This window comes from Gopherus evgoodei, chromosome 10 (assembly GCF_007399415.2).
Source record: "Gopherus evgoodei ecotype Sinaloan lineage chromosome 10, rGopEvg1_v1.p, whole genome shotgun sequence".
Lineage (NCBI taxonomy): Eukaryota > Metazoa > Chordata > Testudines > Testudinidae > Gopherus > Gopherus evgoodei.
The window spans coordinates 51543869-51565910 of record NC_044331.1 but is presented as its reverse complement, the minus strand read 5'-3'; the positions used below and the strand labels follow the sequence as shown (position 1 = coordinate 51565910).

Below are 22042 nucleotides of genomic sequence, written 5' to 3'. Positions count from 1 at the left end.
GCTTCCAATGAAGAGAGCTCTTGATGGGCCCAATGAGAGAGGGTTGCACTGGAACACTCACTCATCCCTGATTTTCACTTCACGCATTCATCACTCTGCTCTTGGATATGTCCCTCACTAAGGGCCCAACCCTGAAGCCAAATGGACTCCTAAAAGCTGTGATTTGGCCAAAACGATTAAATTATTCCCAATTTCAAAGCAACTGTCAAGTGTTCTTTTAAAATTCTCCCTAAAAATTGACATTCTCTTGACTTTTTAGCTGTCTGAGTTGTGTGGAGACCAAAGCACCTTAACCCTTTGACCTCAGTCACCAATGCATTAGCCAGGTGCCCTGTGAAATCTGTTTCCATAGCCAAGGGATTAGACAAATATACTGTGGGGAAATGAGGTATGTAAAGATTTTGTTTTATTTTAATTACATTTCTGGAATACAAATGAGCTCTGTTTTGCATCATGTTTTCATGGAAAATGGTAGACATTTTTGTAGCTTCTCTACAGCACCTGAAAATATTTTTATCCTCCAGTGAAATGCTATTTTGTTATTTCTCACAGCAATTCTTCCCCTAGACTTTCTGGGCTACCAAGCATCCAACTGATATCACACCACCTCTATCAGAGGATCATTCAGCACTGTCTCTTTAACTGAAGAAAATGATATATGAATGAGTATCTGCTGCCCTTCCTCCTACAGGATCTGCAGGATCCAAGCTGGTGCCATGCTTGGCAGCTGGAGGTGGTACAGTGGCCTTCCTGAAGGATGATGGAGTCGGAAACCCGGGCCTAGAGGAGGATGCTGAAACTGACCTCATAGTTTGAGGGATACCTCACAGTGCCCATAGGGCCAAAAGGGATAAGCATAAGGTGCTGGGAAACCAAGGAGAAGGTCTTTTTTTTTTTTTTTTTTTACAGACCTGTGGGGATGATGGACAGATTCCACTGAAGAGTGTCATCGAGGAGTAGGAGATGGCAAAAGCTTCCAGGGGAGGCCAGCACCAAGGTCAGTAACAGGGATGGTACTGAGGTCAGCACTGAGAGACCATCCTGTTGCAGGAGTGGGGAGTCCAGTACTGACAGACAAGTAGGTCCCTGGCTGCCATGGATGCCCGAGGAATCAACAGTATTGTCAGGAGAGAGTGCCATCATTATTGATATCACACGTTAGTCATCACTGGTACACACATGTGGCCACTGACATCAGAGATACAGATGATATGGACAGTACCAACTTCACAGTACCAACAAGGTCCCTTCTGGATTGAACAGTGCTGGAATTCAGTGCTCCAGTTCAGATGGTACCGAGGAGTCACACTCTGGGGTTCTCACTCTTACCTGGGTACTGGTGGGCTTACGAGAGCCATTATCAACCAACATATTGGCGGCAGGAGTCCCCATGAGAGGTTGAGGAGCCCTTCTTGGGTTTCAACATAGTTTTTCCTTTCAGAGAATTAGAAAAGTTGCTGACCGTGGAGGAAGGTCCCGGGGAAGGAGAACAATACTTCTTCTCTCTGCAAGTCTTCACGGCTCATTTCCCTTTGTCAGAATCCATAGAGATTGAAGCAGCAGCCAGGACACTTCTCCCCACCTTCTTCTCCCACTTGCCTCCTGCTCCTCCTCACAGCTGCCCCAAACGTTCTGCTGTATTTGCTCCATGGCATAGATGGCTGGTGAAAATATTCTTTAGGAGTGGGGAGGGCTAAATAATATGGTCATGTCCTGCTCTCAGGTGTGTGTGATAGGGTTCCTGTTTCTGTCCTGGCTACCCATGAGCTTAAAGCTGACATTAAAGTGTATGTGGATGCTGTGGATACATACTGACGAGTGTCAGAAAAGAGGCTACACCAGTACAAAAAACAACCTCAACAGATATGCAACTTCATGAAGTTTCACATTACATTAGGGGCGGCTGGCCTAAGTATCTGAAGGACACTACTGTGCAGTGTGTGGACAATTATGCGAGTCAAATGGACTCATGATTAAAGGCAACTGCAACACAATTCCAAACAAAATGAGAGGAAAAATCCTAAATCTCATCCATGAAAGATATCAAGGTTTAACTAAATGCCATGAAGGGGGCAACCCCAGTCAGTGTGGTGGTCAGGCGTTGGCAAGGAACTAACAGACCAATGCAACACAAAGAACCTTTCATAACACCCCCCCTACCTGACAGATCTTGGAAGAGACTAGCTGCAAATTTATGCATAGTCACAGGACATCATTACTTGGTCATCATGGACTGTTTCTGCTCACTTCAGTATTCCAGAAAAAATAAGTGACTGACAAGGGACTACAATTCACTGCAACGGAATTTAAATCATTCTGAACAAAATATGATTTTGACCATATTACTAGCAAACCACATTACCTACAAGTAAATGGAGAGGCCAAGAATGCTGTACCGCCAACAAAATCCTACAGGAAGAAGATCCATTCCTTGCTTTTCTGAGTACATATCAACACCAATAGCAGCTACTGGATATAGTCCAGCACAACTCCCAGTGGGAAGATGACTCTGCTCTAAAGTTCCAGCTTTAAAAAGAACCTATCTCCAAAGTGGCTAGTCATAAAGGAGAATAGCCAAATTGGATAAAAAGGCTAAAAGAGCTTAGCAACACTTTTACAGAAGACATCACTCAGTAAAAAAAACTGCTGGGTCTAGAACCTGGTGACTGTGTTCCTTTGAAGAAAAGAGATGGAAAGCTCCAGCTGTTGTAAAGAAAAGGAATTTAGCACCCAATCATATGTGATCAAACAGACAGTGGGGGAGTTCAACAGAAATCATCAGCATCTACAGTTTATTCCTCAGACAGAACAATCAACATAGCAAACCCCACAGATGGCAGATGCAGAACAAGACGACGACTCAAGGATTCTGGACTGACCACAACCAGTTATTGCAACGATAAACAGCCTGATGACCAAGTTGTCATGCTTTGGGTGATGTAATTAGGAAACTAGTATAATTCAGAGACTCTTAACAGACTGATAAATTTTGAACCTCAAAGACAGCGTGATAATGTAAATATTGCAAATGGTAGGAATGTAGATCTTAAAGGAGGAGATGTAATGGAATGCTAAATTGTATTATATTAGGTGGCATCGCATGTAAAATACCTTATTTAAATGAACCTGAGACATACGTGGCAGAGCATTAAAGAATCTTATGATGAACACATCTGGTGTGTATAAGAAAGCTCTGTAGCCAGTCCACATCTGGTACAGGAACACGACAAAGCATATGTACACACTGTTACTGATTTAAGCTCTCAAGCCGTTCTTTACAAAGCATTTCAGTTCACCTCTAAACACAAACCGTTATTCTCTTGAGCTTATTACAAGTAATAATATCAATCAGAAGCTGGACAACCCATCTGACCTCACTCCACTCACACATGGAATCTACATCTGATATATTCATTGCACCTGTTGGAATCTCTCATTCATACTTGTTTCTCTCTCTACATTTGCAGCATATGGTGAATCCGAGTTCCCTTTCTGCAGAGCATACTTACCCTCAACTCCACCTCTTTGCCAAGTAAATCATACAGAGATGCTCCTCTGGATGTGATTTCTGAAGCAAGCTGCCTGGCTGCCTTCAAATCAGCAATCTAGAAGAACAGCATCAAAAATCAAACAATGGAAGAGTCTCTTTGCCATCACAAAGAAAAGTTGTGCCAGGTTTTGTCCCTTTTCAAATTAAAACCATATGTGTAACCAGCATGGTGCCTGAATCTCTCCTAGGCTACATCTGCACTACACACCACCGGCAACAGCACGTAGGGTATGTGTAATTACACATTGCAGGGAAAGCCAGCTGCATCCAAACAGCAGTGTGTAGCTACACATGTCAGTGAAATGCTCCAGCAAAGGGGAGACAACAGGGGAAAGCTTCAGCAACTCCTTGCTGCCAGAGTCCTTTCTTGTCACAGGGATGGCTCCAGCAGCAGGGAGCTGGAGCAGCCTTCCCCCCGCTGGAGTCTTTCTCTGTAGAGGGGAAAGGCTCCAGCATCAGGGACCTGGCAGAGCCTTTCCCTACTGTTCCCCCACTGCCGGAGCCTTTCCTTTCAAAGAGCTGCTAAAGCCTTTCCTGGCTGCCAGAGTTTCTTCTTCTGGCAGGAGAAGGCTCCAGCAGCTGGGAACTGGCAGAGCCATTCGCACCTGCCAGAGTCTTTTCCTGTGGCGGAAAGAGCTCCAGCAATGGGGAGCTGGCAGAGCCTTTCTCCATTGCCCCGCTGCTGCCAAAGTCTTTCCCTACAGTGGGGAAGGGCTTCAGCATCTGGGAGGCAGCGGGACACTACATGGCTAAAACCAGCAGTATAGAGGGGGAAGCATGGCTTGGGTGAGCAGAGAGCCATGTAGGATATGTACTCGCATAGATACCCACATCCTTCAGGCATGTCTGCACCATTCTTGCCTAAGCCATGCCTCACTGGCTACACCTATTTATACACATTCTGGGGGGATACAAGGCAATGTACACTACGTGCCACCGAAAGAAGTGTGCAGTGCAGACATCCCCTTAGAAGCCTGATCCAAAGCCCACTGGAATCAACAGGAGTCTTTCCACTGACTTTAATAAGGTCTTGATTATGTCCAATATGTATAACTTTCCTGAAGTGAAATCTGGCCACACTGAAGCCAATGGCCAAACTCCCAAAATTAGGAATCCTCCTCTGGCCTGGGCAATTGGGCAACTATTGCAAACCCATTGGCAACTGATCATTTTCACACAGATGACAGGAAGGTGTCCTAGGTTGGAAGAAAAATTAAAGTAATGTATACTGATAATGTGTCATTTGGTTTCCCGGTTTCTCAAGGCACCTATGTAGTATTAATTTTGATGGTCTATATGGGCACATAGAGTCAAAGGTGTAAACATGACGCTCTCACTAACTGACAGTTTAAACAAGGTTCAGGGTCTAGTACATAGAGACCTCAGCCTGTCTAGTATCACTGTTAAAAATACTGTAACCTTTTATTGCAGATACATAGAAGAAGAAGCGAGAAAGAGGTTAAAGCATTTAAAATGTAAATGTAATGCATGAAGTAAGGCTTTCATTTTAAGAACATCCCTTGTTTCCTTTCCTTCTAGCTAGAGGGAGTTTTCACAAGGAACACCCCCCCCACACACCCATCTGACAATGTTTTGTTGTTATTAAAGACGATAATAGTTCCTTTAGAGGGAAAATAAAATGTTAAGATGAGCTTGAGTTCTTGTAGTTGAAGTCCAATCCCATTTCTAAAAGGCATAAGACAAAACACACAGAAGATGAAGAGAACAGCAAAGACAGAAAATGCACTTTCCTTCTCTGGTGTTGACTTTCACTTGCAATCTCGCTGCTGGAAAAAAAACAGACACAGCACACGGTTTTTATCAGCCGCTCCAAAACCTGGCTCAGGTGGTTTGAGGGCACTACTTTATCTGCTTTTTTAGTACTAGACTCACAACAGTGCTGCAAAAGATGCAGTCTTGGCTGGCTAAGCCAGACTCTTATTAAACAGTAGGCAAAGGAGAGAGATAGGAAAAAAAAAGAAATAAGGGTGTGAAGGAAACGGACACACAAGGGGGGAAAGTGATAAAGACTCACATCTCAGGCGGTATTTGGGATTTAGCCAAAGTCAGTGGAGATGGCTACATCATCTGGGTCCCTCTCGTCTGGCCCAGTCTGCTCAGGACATCTTTCAGGATCAGTCCAACAAAGGCCCAACAGCATTATGGTAGATCCTGAGGTGCCAGGAGATGGGAGGTGACAGCCATGATGGTAAAGCTCACAAGGCGACAAAGAGATGGAAGTTGAAAGCTCTCTGTAGGCAGACAGCTTTTTCTTCATTTTTCCCCCCAAAGTCTTTTCTTTTAGAGACCACAAAAGGAGTGACAGGTGAATAGCCCATCCTCTCATCGTTTTGTCCACCTATTAGGCCTAATTTGCAACACACCAATCTGGGTTAATTGATTTCCAATCCCATGCTTCTCTTGTTTACCAGGCCTGATTTTAATAGTCCTTGAGTTAAATTAATAGGTCTTTTTGGGACTAATTCAGTCTCTTTCACTTGTTTTACCTTTTCCCATCAACATGTTGTTGTTACAGGCTATCATGACATTTTATAAACTTTCACTCACTTTTCAAGTTGGCCCTACAGATTTGCTCTATTTTACAATACTAACACAGGAAGCACAACAACAGGCTACTCCAAGATAGGGAGGAGTTTCTTAAAGAAAATTCTATAATATCACCTGACACATTAATGTAGCATAATCATTGCCACTTTTAAAAGAAACGTATTATTCCTTCATAATGAACAAATACACCAGTTGGACCTCTCCTATTCAGAGAGTATCTGTGTTCTGTTTTCCTTGGTATTGGTGGAGCAATTTCTATTTAAATGCTTCTATAGGTCCTGATGCACTGCCCAATAAATTCAAGGGAAAGACTCTGACTGATTTCAACAGGCACTGGTTCAGGCCCATATTGCAGTGAGTACTCCCCATGCTTCTCCAACACAATTATGGTCAAATCACTTCAGTTCTGCCCTGCCACGCTCCCTACTATTCCAGTCCTGCTCCAAAGCAGAGATGACCAATTTCTGTACTAAACTTCAATACCATGATGAGCCATGTTTTTCTTGGGATTAGATGGGGAACAAATGTATCGCAGCAGGTAACTTTAGGAAGGCAGAGTTTGAAAGAACGTACTAATGCGTACATTCTGTGTGAGGTTTATGAGGCAATGGATTTGGTTTCCATTACTACAAAAGAAAAAAAAAAAAGAATATTTTCCTTACTTTTGAGCCAAGGTCAAACTTGAATTTGCTGCTTTTCTTCCTCGGACACTGAGGTGGTCTCCATCCCTTTGGTTTTCATGGCATTGTAAAGCACAGAAGTTATTTTTAACAGCTCCTTCACTGCATAGCCATCTGCTTGGTAAAGCTTCTTTGTGTTGAGCTTTATATGAGCTTTGGTAGCCTATTGGAAGAAGACACAAAGAATATTTTCAGTCCATTATAGAGAATAGATTATCAATTCCTAGTCCAAACATTTTTCTAAAAGTATTTATTTTGGTATCATCATGTTCGTCTATACATAATTCAAACTTTCAGTCAGGAACATGGGATTTTTCAAACAAGGATGACATACATACACCTTTTGAGAGTCATAACATTTCTGGACACTTATAAAAATGAAAAAGCTCAAACCATCCACTAAATCTCCCAGGGGTGAAAGTCACCCCTGTGCAGAGGGCCAGCAAAAATCCTACGTACCACTTACATCTCCTGTAAACTCAACTGAGACTTAAGTGCATAGGCTTGGTGCTGACCCTCTGCACGGAGATGAATTTCAGCCTCAGTGAATTACTGTAATTAGATCAATTACCCTAATAACTGTCTCCTTTTCCAACAGGTTTTTTTTTTTTCAAATTGATAGTTTCTCTTAAATTTAGTTAATATCAAAAGAGGGAAATATTTGTGTCCCTTTCTCCTCTATCTCCCTACATGCACAGATATGCATACAGACAGGTATGGAAATAAACTACAAGATTCAACTAATGGATTTATATACCTTTGATCTTTATTTCAAAACACCAAAACTGAAGTAATGCCAGTGCCTGGGGAAATAGCACTCCAGGGCACAGAGAAGGAGATATACTTAATTCTTGGAATTTCCTCTGGGCTGACATTACAGACTCAGACAGGATGAGTTGGTGCAAAACAGCAATTAAAATTGCCATTCACCACTTGCTAACCCAATAAAAAGCCGCATTGGCTAAAACTTTGTTTCTCCCCAAAAATAAAACTCAACAAACTGTAAATAGCTAAATGGCTTAAGATTCTTCTCTCTTTGCATCTGGACTGCAATCAAAATTTACCTCCTTTAAGAACACTAGGAGGTAGAAAGAGGTTTCCCATCCAAGCCTAACAAGCATCCATGAGTATTAAACTTCATTTTCACCATTAGGCCCTAAACTAGGTGTGCTGAAGCATGTACCAATCTTATGTGATTTTTATATCCCAAATTGGACCTACCACAGGTAAAATCCAATGAGCAACAGTAAGAAATTGTTCAAATATTTTTTAACTCAACATTTTATTTCCAATTTTTTTTAAGTGCTACAGTTTTAGTTGGACCAATATCAGGCCTGACTACACAATCTTCACTCAGGCAAAATGCCCTTTGAAAGAAAAGGGAATTTTTTCCTGGGAATGGATTGCTGGATTGAACCCAGTGTTTGCACTCTACCCCAGCTCTTAAAGGAAGAGCATCAACTTGAAATCTAGTCCATTTCTTAAAAAGCATTTTCAGGCCCCAGACCTGCTAGAGTGCCCTGCCAATTTTGTGTGGCTTTGCAATCAGATTTTTTTTTATTTTTGTAAGAGTTTCCCTTACCCTGTTACTGTGCGAAAGGCCCACAAAAACAAGAGAGGAAACTGACAGACTGACTTTGCAAGGGAAACTGTGGAAAAATGGCTGACAAATGAGGCCAAGGTTTCCAAAAGGATTTTTAGTGCCTTCAATTTTGGGTGCTCACCAGTTAGAGTAGCAAAAAATCACTGGTCAACAGAGTATCCTCAAATGCACTGTAAGAAAAGCAAAAACACCTAGATGTTTTTCCCTTCAGTTTCTTTCAGCTGCAGGAATCATAGGAGTTAATCATAATAACAGCAAGTATAAAATTTCAGACAGAAGTGTGATTATTAAGTTAACAGTGCCCCTTTAACACGTATTCCACAAGGGAAGCTAGAGCACCACATTGAAAAGAGCATTGTTATGGACAAGAATTCCAATTTTAGTTCACTCAAAACACAAGGGGGGGGGGGAATCAATGTCTAGTAAAGGAAAAATGTATTTTCCACTTGGCGATTGTTCTCTCTCTCTCACACACGTTCTCAGCCCATGTGACAGGAAAACTATGACTGACATAACAAAATCATCTGCAAACAGATCAACAGCTTTTCCTGATCCACTAGTTAAAAACGGCACAAAAATGGCTTCACAGCACCATTACAAAACGTCTCCATTTTTTCTAAGAACTTACTGTATGTGTTTAATTTCAGTCACATGCAATTAAGACAAAAGCAGAACTAAAACCACCACAAAGCGGGGTCGATAGACAAGAGGTTGGGTTAGGGTTTTAAAATGTCCTTTCATATTATTTTTGGGCCAAATTCTGGACTCAGTACAAGCCCTAGTAAAAAGGTTCATAGGCTGGGAACATGCAATACTTTTCCCCCAAGCCACAAAGGAGCAGTGGTGCTGCTTCCTTGACATTACTGCAGTTGCTAAGACTCCCACCTCAAGACGTCAGGTGAGCTAGTGGATCTGCATGCTCCAAAGCCCCCAGGTGCACTAAGATAGATGGAACTGTGCTACACGAATGGTGAAAACTATTGTGTGGGCTCCCCACATTTGTCCTCCCTTCTGTAAAATGGGTTCACATCTTTGTGGTTGGATTTGAGCCATCTACCCCTATGTGGAGATTGGAGTGGAAGGAAGGATTCACCTGCTTAAAGTACAGGGCAATAGAGACACACAGAGCAAAACTATGTAAAGACAAAACATTATTTTTCTCGAGGCCTTAATGTGTAAGACAACTTATGGCAAGTTAAAAAAAAAGATTCTCTCTTCAACCCATTTGTGCACTGGCATCACTATGCTCTGCTTAAATGACAAACATAGAACAGAATATTGGTTAAATCAAAAGCATCAATTTTCCTATATCTCATTGATTCTCCATTTAGTAGATTTGGATCTCTTCAGGCAGAGTCAATACTGTCGACTCAATCTACAGACATAGTCACTAGAGAGACTCTACTCCAGGGGTGGGCAAACTATGGCCTGCAGGCCAGATCCGGCCCCCTCAGGGCTTTGGATCTGGCCCACGGGATTGCCCCCCATGGGCCCCGCGTTGCTCTCAAAGCGGCCCTCAGGCGGGGGGGAGAGGGAAGGCGCAGAGGGCTCCACATGCCTTCAGGCACTGCCTCCCGCAGCTCCCATTGGCCAGGAATGGAACCCCTGGCCAATGGGAGCTTCGGGGGAGGTGCCTGGAGGCATGGCAAGGGCAGCACACATGAGCCCTCCTCCCCTCACCCCCAGCGCTTCCTGGAACGGCGCGGGGCCAGGACAGGGTAGGAAGGCAGACAGGGAGCCTGCCCTGGCCCTGGTGCGTGCCGCTGCCACCCTGGAGCTGCTTTAGGTGCCGGGTTGGAGCTCGAATCCCTCCTGCACCCTGCCCCCCAACTCCTACTCTGAGCCCCATCGTACATCCCGCACCCCCCCCGCACCCCAACCCCGTGCCCTGAGCTCCCTGTTGCACCCCTGTGCACAACCCCCTACCCTCGCCCCCCTGCCGCACCCTGAAACCCCTCCCAAGCCGCCTCCTGCACTCTGCACCCTAAACCCCTTCTCTGAGTTCCCCTTATACACCCTGCACCCCAACCCCCTGCCCTAAGCCCCCTGCCACACCCAGCACCCCTCCTGCACCCCTGCACTGAGCCCGCTTCTGTACTCCTCATCCTTCCTGCATCCCAACCCCCCTTCCCTGAGCCCCCTCATATACCCCGCACCCCTCCTCTGCTCCAATCCCTTGCCCATAGCACCTTCCTACACGCCGCACTCCCTCCTACACCCCGCATTCCCTCTTGCACCCCAACCCCCTGTCCCAGCCCTGCATACAATTCCCCACCCAGATGTGGCCCTCAGCCCAAAAGTTTGCCCACTCCTTCTCTAATCATTCACTACTAGCTCAAAAGTCTGAGAAACAGGGACCACAAAGAGCTGAAGTCAGATTCCACCATATGGCAGAGGGCTGCACAAAGCAGAATTTAAAAAAAAAAAAAAAAAAAGCATTAGTTCAGATGGAAAGGCTGAATTAACAAGTTAGGAGAGTAGGGGTATATAACAGAACCACTAACAGAATTTAAATAAAGTAGAACGTAATCAAACACCACAATAGAGAAATCATACTGTTATTCTGCTTAGTCTGGAAAGGATTTGCTCTAGTTACATTTTTTATGATGATTAATGGATTTCTGATATTCTTTAATGGAGTTAGGTACATTTGTCTCCATATAAGTCTTCCATCATATTATAGATGCTAGAGGTTATTAGCTGTGGTGGAAGATAATTGTGTGTCCCAGGCACAACAGGAATTATTGAAGAAACATCTTCGAGTCTTTCCCATTCCAAGAAGCAGAGGAAACCCTGAGCAGAGAGTCTGTGGAAGAACCTCAATAATTCCTATATTACCCTATTAATGAATTGCAGACTTTTAGTCATGGGGTAATTTAGCCACTCTTATTTCATCTCCTGTAAAGTCTGTATTATTATTCTGTAAAGCCTTTAGGGATACACTGATATGAAGAATGGTCTGAAAAGCATATTATTAAAATGATCTTTTATTTCACCCTTTTCTTTCCAAATTGTAGTAGGCTCAGAAAAGGAACTTAAAACTGCTGGATCTATGGTTGTTCTTAACCTCTAATGAGGCTCCAGGGCTTAGAATGGTAATATATGGAAAGGTTACACATTCTGCACTCAGTAGAATTAAGAACTGAGAACTAATTAGCCATATGTAAGGCTGCGAGTTTGTCACAGAGGCAACAGAAGTCATGGATTCCGTGACATTCCAGGACCCTCCTGACTTCTGCAGCAGCCAGCTGCACCAGCTGCTGCTGGGGCACTCTTGGGCCACCATGCCCCTCTCTCACAGCAGCAGCAGGAATTTGGGTGTGGGAGGGGGCTCAGGGCTGGGTATTGGGGCACAGGAGGGTGTGAGGGCTCTGGGCGGCACTTAACTCAGAGGGCTCCCTGTAAGTGGTGACATGTCCTTCCCTCAGCTCCAGACAGCTCCGCACACTGTCTCTGCCCAGAGCACCAGCTCCATGGTTCCCAGCCAATGGGAGCTACGGAGCCAGCACTTGGGGTGGAGGCAACACGCGGCGCTATATAGCCGCACCTCTGCCTAGGAGCTGAGGGATGGACATGTCACCGCTTCCGGGGAACCGCAAGGAGCCAGGTAGAGTGCCTGCCAGCCACGCCAACCCCTCCCCCAGCACCAACAGTAGTCCTGGGCCACACCACTGCCTCCACCCCAGCACCAGCAAGAGTCCCGGGCTGCCCCCCCCCCCGAGCACCTGCAGCATCCCGGGCCATCCCCCTTCCAAAGCACCCACAGCACTCCCAGGACTACTGCGCCCCCCCACCCCCCAAGATTTAGTCAGGGGTATATAGTACAAGTCATGGACAGGTCACGGGCCGTGAATTTTTATTTAGTGCCCGTGACCTGTCAATGACTTTTACTAAAAATATTCATGACTAAAACATAGCCTTGTCTATACGTAATCTAAAGGCAAAATCTGACTTTATGGTCACTTCGTATTTCAAAAAGCTTCAAAATTAGAGCTCCAGAAAAAAAAGCTTTCATCTGACAGCTATCCATAAAGAAAGATCAGGCTGGCGACCTTCTCAAATAAAAAACTCACCATCCAGGCCTAAGAATCTGAGCATCTTTGTGAAGTACAACTAATTTTCCTGTATAACACTCCTTCCAACTCTCTCAATATGTTTACCTCCAGCACAATATAATTCCCTGATAAGGACATCCAACACCATATCTACAGACACTAGTAGCCATTGGTGATCAACATATGGCTCACGCTCCTTAGCCCAGAAACACATTTTTACCAAGCCCTATTGAGTGAAAGGCCAAGCTCTAAACATTCAGACTTAGCTCACTTATTTAGTTCAACGTTGCGTGGAACAGCTGGTCAAGATTCACTTTGCTGGAATTCCTACTTCTTCACTGCTGCATGACACAACCATGGTTAAGTGCTCCAGACTGAAACTGCAGTGTAGTTTGTGGTATGAGCTGCACTTGTGGAATTTTGCTTCTGGGGGAGTGTGAGGAAATGGACTAGCTGACCTAATACTGTCCAATTCTGTGCTGAATCACAGAAGGACCAGCATAGGAAGCAGGCAGGAGGGGTAAAGGCTTCACACTACTTCTGCACTCTCTTCAGACAATAAAAAAATGACTTTGACCTTCTCAGTGAGTCCATTGCAGAGAGCCTTCTGAATGATCCTGTTCTCCAAACTAAAACAGATAGTAGATTCCACAGCACAACTTTAATATGCTGGCAGAGAAGAGAGATGGGAGGAGAGGATAACTAAACAGGAATATTAACTGACTACAGAAGGGGCCCCTCAACATCTCACTGATACCTTCACTGGTACCTTTTCATAATGCCCTCAACTTCCCCATGTATGTTTTTCAGTCAGTAACTCTACTTACTGGAGCCTTGATGTTCCTACCGCAACAAAGCATGAGTGTCCATTCCTGTTCAAAAGGGATGCAAGACCAAGCATCTACCCCAGAATTCTTTCAGTCACTTTGCTAGGCTTCTCATTATGATTAGGCTTAGATATCTATCAACAAATGTCAATTTCTGTAGAGACACGGTGGGTGAGGTAATATCTTCTACTGGTGAAAGAGACAAGCTTTCAGGCTTACACAGAGCTTCTCTTCAGCATAACATACACACACACGTGCACACCCTATCCCCCAATAAAAAAGTGGCAAAGTAAGAAAAACGCTGCTTGAAAATTTATGAAAAACCTTGAAAAACCTCCTAATCTACTGACAAATAAAAGGTCAAGGCACATTGCTTGGCAGCTAGGTCCTCTGGAATTCCATGACACTTCAGGGGAGAACCCTGCATTCAAAAACTCATTTGGTCCAGTTACTCCAGTACACTCCTTATACAGCGTGGCTGTGCATTTTATAGTTTAAGAGACAACCCCTATTTAGTGTCTAATATCCTTCAACATGTATTCAATAAGCAGTAACCACAAAGCATTTCATCTGATAAAAAGTATGCATTCAGGCAATAAACAAAAACAGGATCACACTGAGATACAAATATTGATTTTAGACCAGAACTAAAACATCGTTAGGCCCTGTGTTTTTCACAAAGCTCTGTTATTTTCTTGATATGTAAGTTATTACCCTACTACAGAATCAGGCATAAAATGTTAGGAGAGAGATGGTCATATTTGTTACCGAGCACATCCAAAAATCCACTTTGTCATTTTTGTTAAGAAAACTTGATTTTTGCATGTTAGCTTTATGAAGTGTGAAAAATGGATAGGAGATTGCACATGAGTATTGTTTTATGGGCTTAAAGCTAAGTAGTTGTTTAAAACCAATCTACCAAGCACTCTATGCTTAACTTTACGTGATGGAGCACTCCCACCCAGTCATGGCTGGCCTCATTCATGTCTAGCTACACTAATTGAGTTGCATCCAGTTGACTGCAATGGGCTACTAACATCATGTAAAAGTTAAACCTGTGTCTAAGTTTTTGCAGGATCAGGGCCTTTGCTTGAATTAAGATTTAGTCAAATATCAACTACAAATAAATATCTCTCTTGGCTCTCATTGTTTTCTGATTCTACATTGAATATCAAGTTTAGCTCTACCAAAGATGTCTTGCAACCTATCATAGAGCATCTGGCCATTTCACGACATTACAGAAATGATAGGAACTGTTTTGAAATCTAACAGAAAGTACAGGAATATACTATATACTTAGCCACATATTACCGGGGAAATCAGAGATAGTCAAAAGAAAAAGCATTAGAGGCCTTTTGACTTCAGTGTGCTTTGGATCAAACCCCAAATGAGTTTACTTAAGCAGACTCACCATAAACTGAGCTACTGCCTTAATGAAGAAAACCCGGTCCTGCTCTGTCTCAACATCAGAAGGGACATCGGTCTGAGGTTCATATCTACATATGGGAACATTAATTGAGTCAGACAAGCAAGCAACATGCATGAAGTATTAAACAGGTGAAAGCCAATACATTTATGTAGCAAATTCAGACATCATAAAGATCCAGCAAACCAAATTTTCAGCCCCTGATGCAGGTGAAGAAACAGTAGTTCAGTGTCTAGGACAGGGGTTGGCAACCTTTCAGAAGTGGTGTGCAAAGTCTTCATTTATTCACTCTAATTTCAGGTTTCACGTGCCAGTAATACATTTTAACATTTTTAGAAAGTCTCTAAGTCTACAATTATAATTAAACTATTGTTGTTTGTAAAGTAAATAAGGTTTATAAAATGTTTAAGAAACTTCATTTAAATTTAAATTAAAATGCAGAGCCCCCTCGGACTGGTGGCCAGGACCCAGGCAGTGTGAGTGCCACTGAAAATCAGCTCGTGTGCCGCCTTCAGCACACGTGCCATAGGTTGCCTACACCTGGTCTAGGATCTGGAATGTATAAATTAGAACATCACAAAAACTGCACAAGCTATAAAGCTTGAGACATCTTTGCAAAAGAAGTTGTTAAATTCAGGTTTTGAAGCTGTCTTTTGGCTCAGTTTGTAAGAACAGCCAAACCTAGCTGACTCACCCAAATCAATTTCAAAGCTTGGATTCAGGCTTTAAATCAATGGAATATTTCTGATGAGAGATTATTTACTATACTATGTCAGTTTTTCAAATTGCAAGTCACACAGATAAACTAAACTCATCTTCATCAGATCTGACTAGGACTTTAAAAAAAAAAGCCTTTGATTAATTGAACATCCCTAATCTTCTAGAGATCTGCTAAATGACAAGCAGTAAAATGGTTAATAAAAAAAAAACAACGTTGCCATTTAAAATATCGCCATGAAAGTAAACACCCCCTTTGAAATGAACAAGGACAGTTGAGATATCTCACAACTATTATTTTAAGAAGACTAAGGAAGATAAACCAAACTGAAGAGTTATCTTTGCAAGGCTAGAAAATGTTTTATATGAAATTTTAGATTTCAGAGCATATTTACAGCAATCAGTGGATTTTGCAGCAAAGTCTCTAGCCACAAACAGAGAAAAACACAGGGCCCTGATTTATAGTTAATATTGTCCCTAAAATAAACATTTTTTCTTCATAATATATTAATATTTTCATTTTATAGCACCTTTCATCTTTACAAACAGCACCACTAGAACACAGCCACCTCTAGAGTGGAGGTTACCAACCAACTTGTCTACATACACTATATACCAGTACACTTGGGAAGAGGAAACTAGGGAAATCCCTTACTTCCTAACTTTTATGGAAAGTGCCATGGGATCATTAATATCCAGAGAGAACCTCCACTTTAAAATCTCATTTGAAATTCAAAACAAGTGAAGTCTAAGTTAACTCTCTATCTTACAATACAATTATAAGACTCCTGGAACCAGGGAAAGCTGGTTTATTGGGTACCTGGTATAATTTGGTTAGTTTCCTAGCCGCCTAGGATGTAAATGAGGCACTTCACTTAAAAGCAGAGTACTTCCAATCACCTTATAATGTACATGTGAAAGCACTTTATACTATTCAGCTTAATTGGATGACTCTTACACCTTTTTTGAAAAGCAATACCTTTTTGTGTAATGAAGTGTCTTTTTAACTGCTCTGTTCTCCATCTCTTGGAGAGATAGGGAGACAATTCATTACTTTTGTTTTTAAATTTGAAGGGAAAAACCAAACTTAGGGGGAAGGGGAAGCACTGTTAAGGCTTCACAAGATCAGATATTACTATAAATGTTTTAATCAAAACTTTTTTATTAGTTTTAAACAGTCCTACAATAGTTGCATCCCAAAAATTGCAGCACTGAGCTAGTGCACAACAGTCAGAAAGCTATAATTACTTGAAACTAACCATAAACGAAATGAAATGCAAAAAGTAAGCAAGCAGCAACAATGGTCATTGTTAAATTTCTGCTCATTGAGATATTGTAAGTTATCATTAACTGAAAAACTAAGAAAATGTTTTCTTTTCACACACACGGAACATTATAGTACTTTTTGAAATTGAAGATATAATTAATGTATTATAAATACACTCACACATATATAGCTTGATCCACCATTGCCGTTTCACCAGTGTTTGAAACCAACAGCATTACACCAACGTAAAACTATACTAAAATGGTACTAGACCAGACTCGTGCTCCCTGATGGGTTCCTTCTTCCTTGTCTTTCATTGTGGGCAATATAATAAGTCAAAGGAAACAGAATTAATTAAGGAAAAACCATTACTGCACATGTCAACACTGATCTCCTCTTACACGTTGAACGTTATTTGTGATTCTTCTTTTTAAAGTACGAGCCTGTTCTGTTAAGTTTGGGCAAAGCTTTAGCCACAGGAATAGTTTTTAAAAGAGCCAGTGGGGCTGAACTCAGTCCAAGGGAGAGATGGAGAAGATCTCACTTCACTTTACAAAGAATACTTCTAGAGAAGACTGTGTTTGAAGGTAGTCTCAGTTAGTCCTCCACTGCCTGACTTTAGCTCCTGCAATGCATGCCTCATGCTCCATGTCTGGTACAGAATCTAAGGAATAGGGAAATTCACACTGGTGAATGGGGAAGGGGACTCAAGGAGAATACATTCTTTATTTTTCATACGATTCCTTTAGTTTACCCTTTATCTACATTATTTTCCTCTGGAAATATCTTTTATATCCATGACACATAGAGACCACTGAAGCTACAAGCTTGATACTTAATTACCATATGTTCCTATCTGGCACTCAAACAGTAGAGTTTTCAAAATGACTCAATTTCAATTTCACCAAGTTCCTCTTTAAGCCACTCAGTACAACTCCACTCCAAAACATCAGCTCCAAATGGCTCTCCAATGTCAGGTCTAGTAACTGACTTAATACTTTTGCTTGCACTGAAATAAAGCACCAACCTTCTGCACAGCCAAAGAAGCATCTCTGAAACCAGCATGAAGTTTGGAGTGCGGAAATTCTCCATAGAGATGAGTCGGGGATATCCCAGAGCTCTCATCATCTCAGTAAAATCTGAAAGACAAACAACAAAACAATTCTTTCTTTTCACTACAGTCAGCAAAGATGCTCAAGTCCCACAATGCACTGTTTATGTTTATCAATAAACACACTGTGCTAGATTGAATTCTACGTAGAATTCATGATGTGATCAAGGAAAAAATTAATACCAATTTACCAGGAAATTATCTTTAACGGGCAAAAAAAGATGACTTTTCAAATGAGAAATGTTTCTAATAACTGAAATGTTAAAATAAAATCAACTAAAGATTTCAAACATCCCCATTGTCATGTATAACAACAATGCTCTCCCAGCTCCTGTGGATGGAGCACTCAAACACAGGAAGGATGCCTTTCATCATCCTGCAGCAAACCCTCCCAATTGTCCTAAGAAATGGCATTAAGCATCTCTCAAGACATACCATAGTCTTTACCTGAAGGAACTGCAGTAACACAAGAAACTACTTGCCCACCTATGCCGATACCTTCCTTTAATAGAGGCCATTACCTGATGTTTCAGAGAAAAGTTTACAAAACCAAATACAATGCACCTGCCCAGTTGTTCAATGCCCAATAAGGGAAAGAAGGAGAAGTTTCCTCCAGACTCCTGTACATTACAGCAGCCACTACAAAAGGTCATGTACCAGCAGTATCATAATGTAAACGCACAGCACACAAAGATGTATCAAAATATGGGAGCAAAACTGACAGTGAGACCCACAGGTATCTGGAAAGCAGCCCTCACGAGACCTGGGATCATTGTCCTGAGAAAATCAGTATAATGCCAGAAATACTGGGAATGAGTAGAGATCCTTTGCAACCTGGGTGTCTACAACAGCTTGAACTCACGGTCTGTCCCATATTTTGTAGGATCAATCTGATTTTCACAGGGTGACATATCCTACATATTTGGAGCCTACATAGACTCCACAATATATCATCACAGCCAGATGCGGAATTATGGTGCGGTGACTTTTTGACAGAGGACAATTTGTTGCAGTAGTGCAAACAATGTGAGGATGCTACGTGATGTCACTATGATGCAGCATGGTGAGCTTTTCATGCTGCAAGACACATGATAATGTCACAATGTGACAGAATTAGGATATGAAACAAACTGTGTGTGATAAACCTATGATATAGCACGATAGCACAATGTCATCTGAATATGCCCCACAACAGTGCAATCCAGAGGAATGACACTGTGAAACAATGCTGCAATTCAGTGGGCAAGGTGCTGCGATGCCAAAACGTACTCTGTTGCTACTATGTGGTGACAGCAGGGTGTCGTGCAATCACAGCATGAGAGAGCACAACAATGCCACATAATGGTATGTCATGTCACAAGATACAGCATAACAAGAATAGACAGGAAGATAATGCTGCATCAGGTGGGGATGAGCTCTGGGCTGATATGGAAGATACAGTATAATGGAGCAATGTGATGTCAGGAAGCTATGATGTGGAATGATAACGCTATGTTATAACGTGAGTGTGTGTGGCAATGGAGTGGGTGCGTGGTGACAGTGTGGGGTGGTGCAGTATGATGACATGGTGATGGCACAGGTGTACAGCAATGGGGGATGATGCAATGGCGATAGTCTGAATGTGTGGCAATGGCATAACAATGATGGTGATGGCATGGGTGGGGGGCGCTTGATGGGGGAGGGCTGGGGGGGGTATGTAGTAAGGACATAACAACAGTGTGGAGCAGTGCAGATGTATGGCTATGATGTAGTGATGGCACAGCTGTATAATGATGGCATGGGGCAATGCGGGTGTGTGGTGTTGGTGTAATGATGGCAATGGTGAGGCAATGGTGTGACTGTGTAGTGAAGGCCTGGCAATGGGGCATGTGGATGGCGATGAAATGACGATGGGGTGGGTGTATGAGGATGGTGTGGCCATGGGGTAGGCAAGGAGATGGTGTGAATGGCGATGGGGCGGCTGTGGCTATGGTGAGGAGATAGTGTGGGTGGGGATGGCGAGGAGATGGCATTGGTGGCGATGGGTCGCGTGTGTGGTGATAGGCAGGGCGATGGTATGGGTGGTGGTGGCGAGGGCATGGCAGAGGTGGGTGTGGGGCAGGTGTGTGGCTATGGCGGGGGTGGGGATGGGGCAGGTGTGGGCATGGTGAGGAGAGCGTGGGGGGGGGCGATGGTGCGGGTGGGTGGCCATGGCACGAGTGGGGCAGTAAGTGTGGGCAGCGCTGACATCGCAGCGGAATGAGGACGCTCGGGCCACCCGCACCGCGTCCCCACAGACCCAACCCCCCACCTGGGCACCAGGAGCAATGCCCCCCGCGCGGTCGCGGCTCCCTCCCTTCCCTGGGGACCCGAGCGAGAGTTCCTCACTCCTGAGATCCCGGAACGACATAATGACCCCGCGGCGCCGCCACCACCGCCGTCTCCGGCCCTTGCGAACAGCCACAGAACAACTCCCGGGCGGACCCCGCCACCGCCCGCCTCTGCGCCAGGGCGCGCGGCCAGTCCCTATGGCAACCGCCCTACGGCGGGGCGCCCGGCCCAAACTAGGGGAGAAAGCGAAGGGCTCAGGCGATGGGCGGTGCTGAAGGACGGACGGGTACGAGTTAGCGGGGGCAGGGGAGTAAGAAAGAAGCAGAGGAGGGAGGACCCGCGCGTGACTTGCTCTTCGGAGAAGGAGGTTGCTCAGTCAGTGCCCGCACCCAGGGCGAAGGGGCTGTAGCCGGATTCTCCGCAGAGGAACAGCAGGAGAGAGAGCTCCTGCCCATCCCCAAAGGCGGCAGCCCAGGCCGCGCCCAGGCCAACTCTGCAGAGCCAAGTTTTTTCTATTCCCTGGCTCAGCGTCTTGAGGTGAAGACCCCAGCTCATCCACAGGACAGGGGCAGCAGGAATATGAGCTGGCCTCCCTCCACACTGCCATCCTAGGCCTGTTCTAGGGGGCTCACTGCCTCTTTGAGCCTGCCAAATCCCTGGGGCCCACTCAGTCGTGGGTCTCTGGGCTAAGACTGCCTACAGGGGGTGACTCATGGAGGAGTTTGTATGATGTGGACACTTCTCCACAAGGAACTGAACTGAGACCCACCAACTCCTGTCATGGGTAGACTATCGGATAGTTATGAATTTCAGACATTCCTGCCTTGGTCTGGTTTGGAACTGGTGACCTAAAAAGTAAATGCTCTTTATCCCAGTCCCACGCTCCTGGGCCATCCAGTCCCTCAATAGCTGTCAGTTCATTTCAGATCCTGTGTTGTATGGACTTTTGCATCACAAGCACAGCATTACAAAGTGCTTATGTGAATCTTCACACTGTAATGTTGCGTCAGGACAAAGTGACATTATGCTGTGATGTGTGGCTGCCGGTCACCACATTATGATACACAAGAGCATTGCAGTGTGATTATTTGTGAGCCAGGAGGAGCAAAAAAAGGCAGGAATCCCATTAATGGTGTTAGCTGAGATGCTGCAATACAGTGACCTTCTGTCAGACATAGAGTAATGGTGACACTGTACTAGCAGATCAACCCATTAAATTCCAGATGCCCTCTGTTCCATGCAGGCTATTTGGCAGTGCGTCTTCACAATGTCATCTTAAATCCTTTTGCTGAGTCCTAGATCAGACCCATTAACCACTTCTTTCCTGAATTCCTTGCATTCATATGCAAAAATGCCTTTAGGAATTTTGGGGTTGAATTGTTCCCTTTATTCATTACTGGGATGTTGGGAAGCTTAATTAAGTAATGTTTGTAAAGTGCTCTGAAATCTTTGGAGGAAAGAGCTAGAGGGGAGAAAGTATTATTTCAGTTTCCTTTGATCAGTGAGGCAAAGGATGGAGCATATGCTAAAAGACTTGGAGTATATAGCTTTGACCATTTCAAAGCCCCACAATCTGTTCTGAGATGGGTGTAACACTCCAGTGAAGTAGAGAACAGCCTAAATGTTCAGATATTTATATGGTTTCTGTGCAATCACATCTACCTCCATTGCCTAGTGTCAGAGGCGGTAGCCATCCACTGCTTACTCACAGCTAAAGGCGCTACATTTTTTCTAAAGTGGTAGATGCTTGTGCTTCTGGTGCTGAAGATCCCCACAGGTTCATTTCTCACTGATGACTATTGTGACTGTAGTTATATGGCCACAGTTTGTAACACTTAGCTGAACCCAACCACTGCCAATGCAGGAGACCAACCTGACTAACTCCTACTTGTGCCCTGATGGGGACCCAGTTGGGTGACACCCCAACA

General features: G+C 43.8%; 1 protein-coding gene across 1 annotated transcript in view; it reads right to left on the bottom strand.

Moving 5' to 3' along the window:
* CLUAP1 (clusterin associated protein 1) overlaps positions 1-20287 on the bottom strand; it is a 163134-nt gene extending 142847 nt beyond the window's left edge. Inside the window, 6 exon segments of the mRNA XM_030577763.1 lie at positions 3510-3605; positions 6781-6813; positions 6815-6961; positions 14695-14779; positions 17721-17832; positions 20172-20287. Of these exon segments, the coding sequence (XP_030433623.1) occupies positions 3510-3605; positions 6781-6813; positions 6815-6961; positions 14695-14779; positions 17721-17832; positions 20172-20193 (495 nt within the window). The 5' untranslated portion in view covers positions 20194-20287.
* Positions 20288-22042: the final 1755 nt, after the last annotated feature.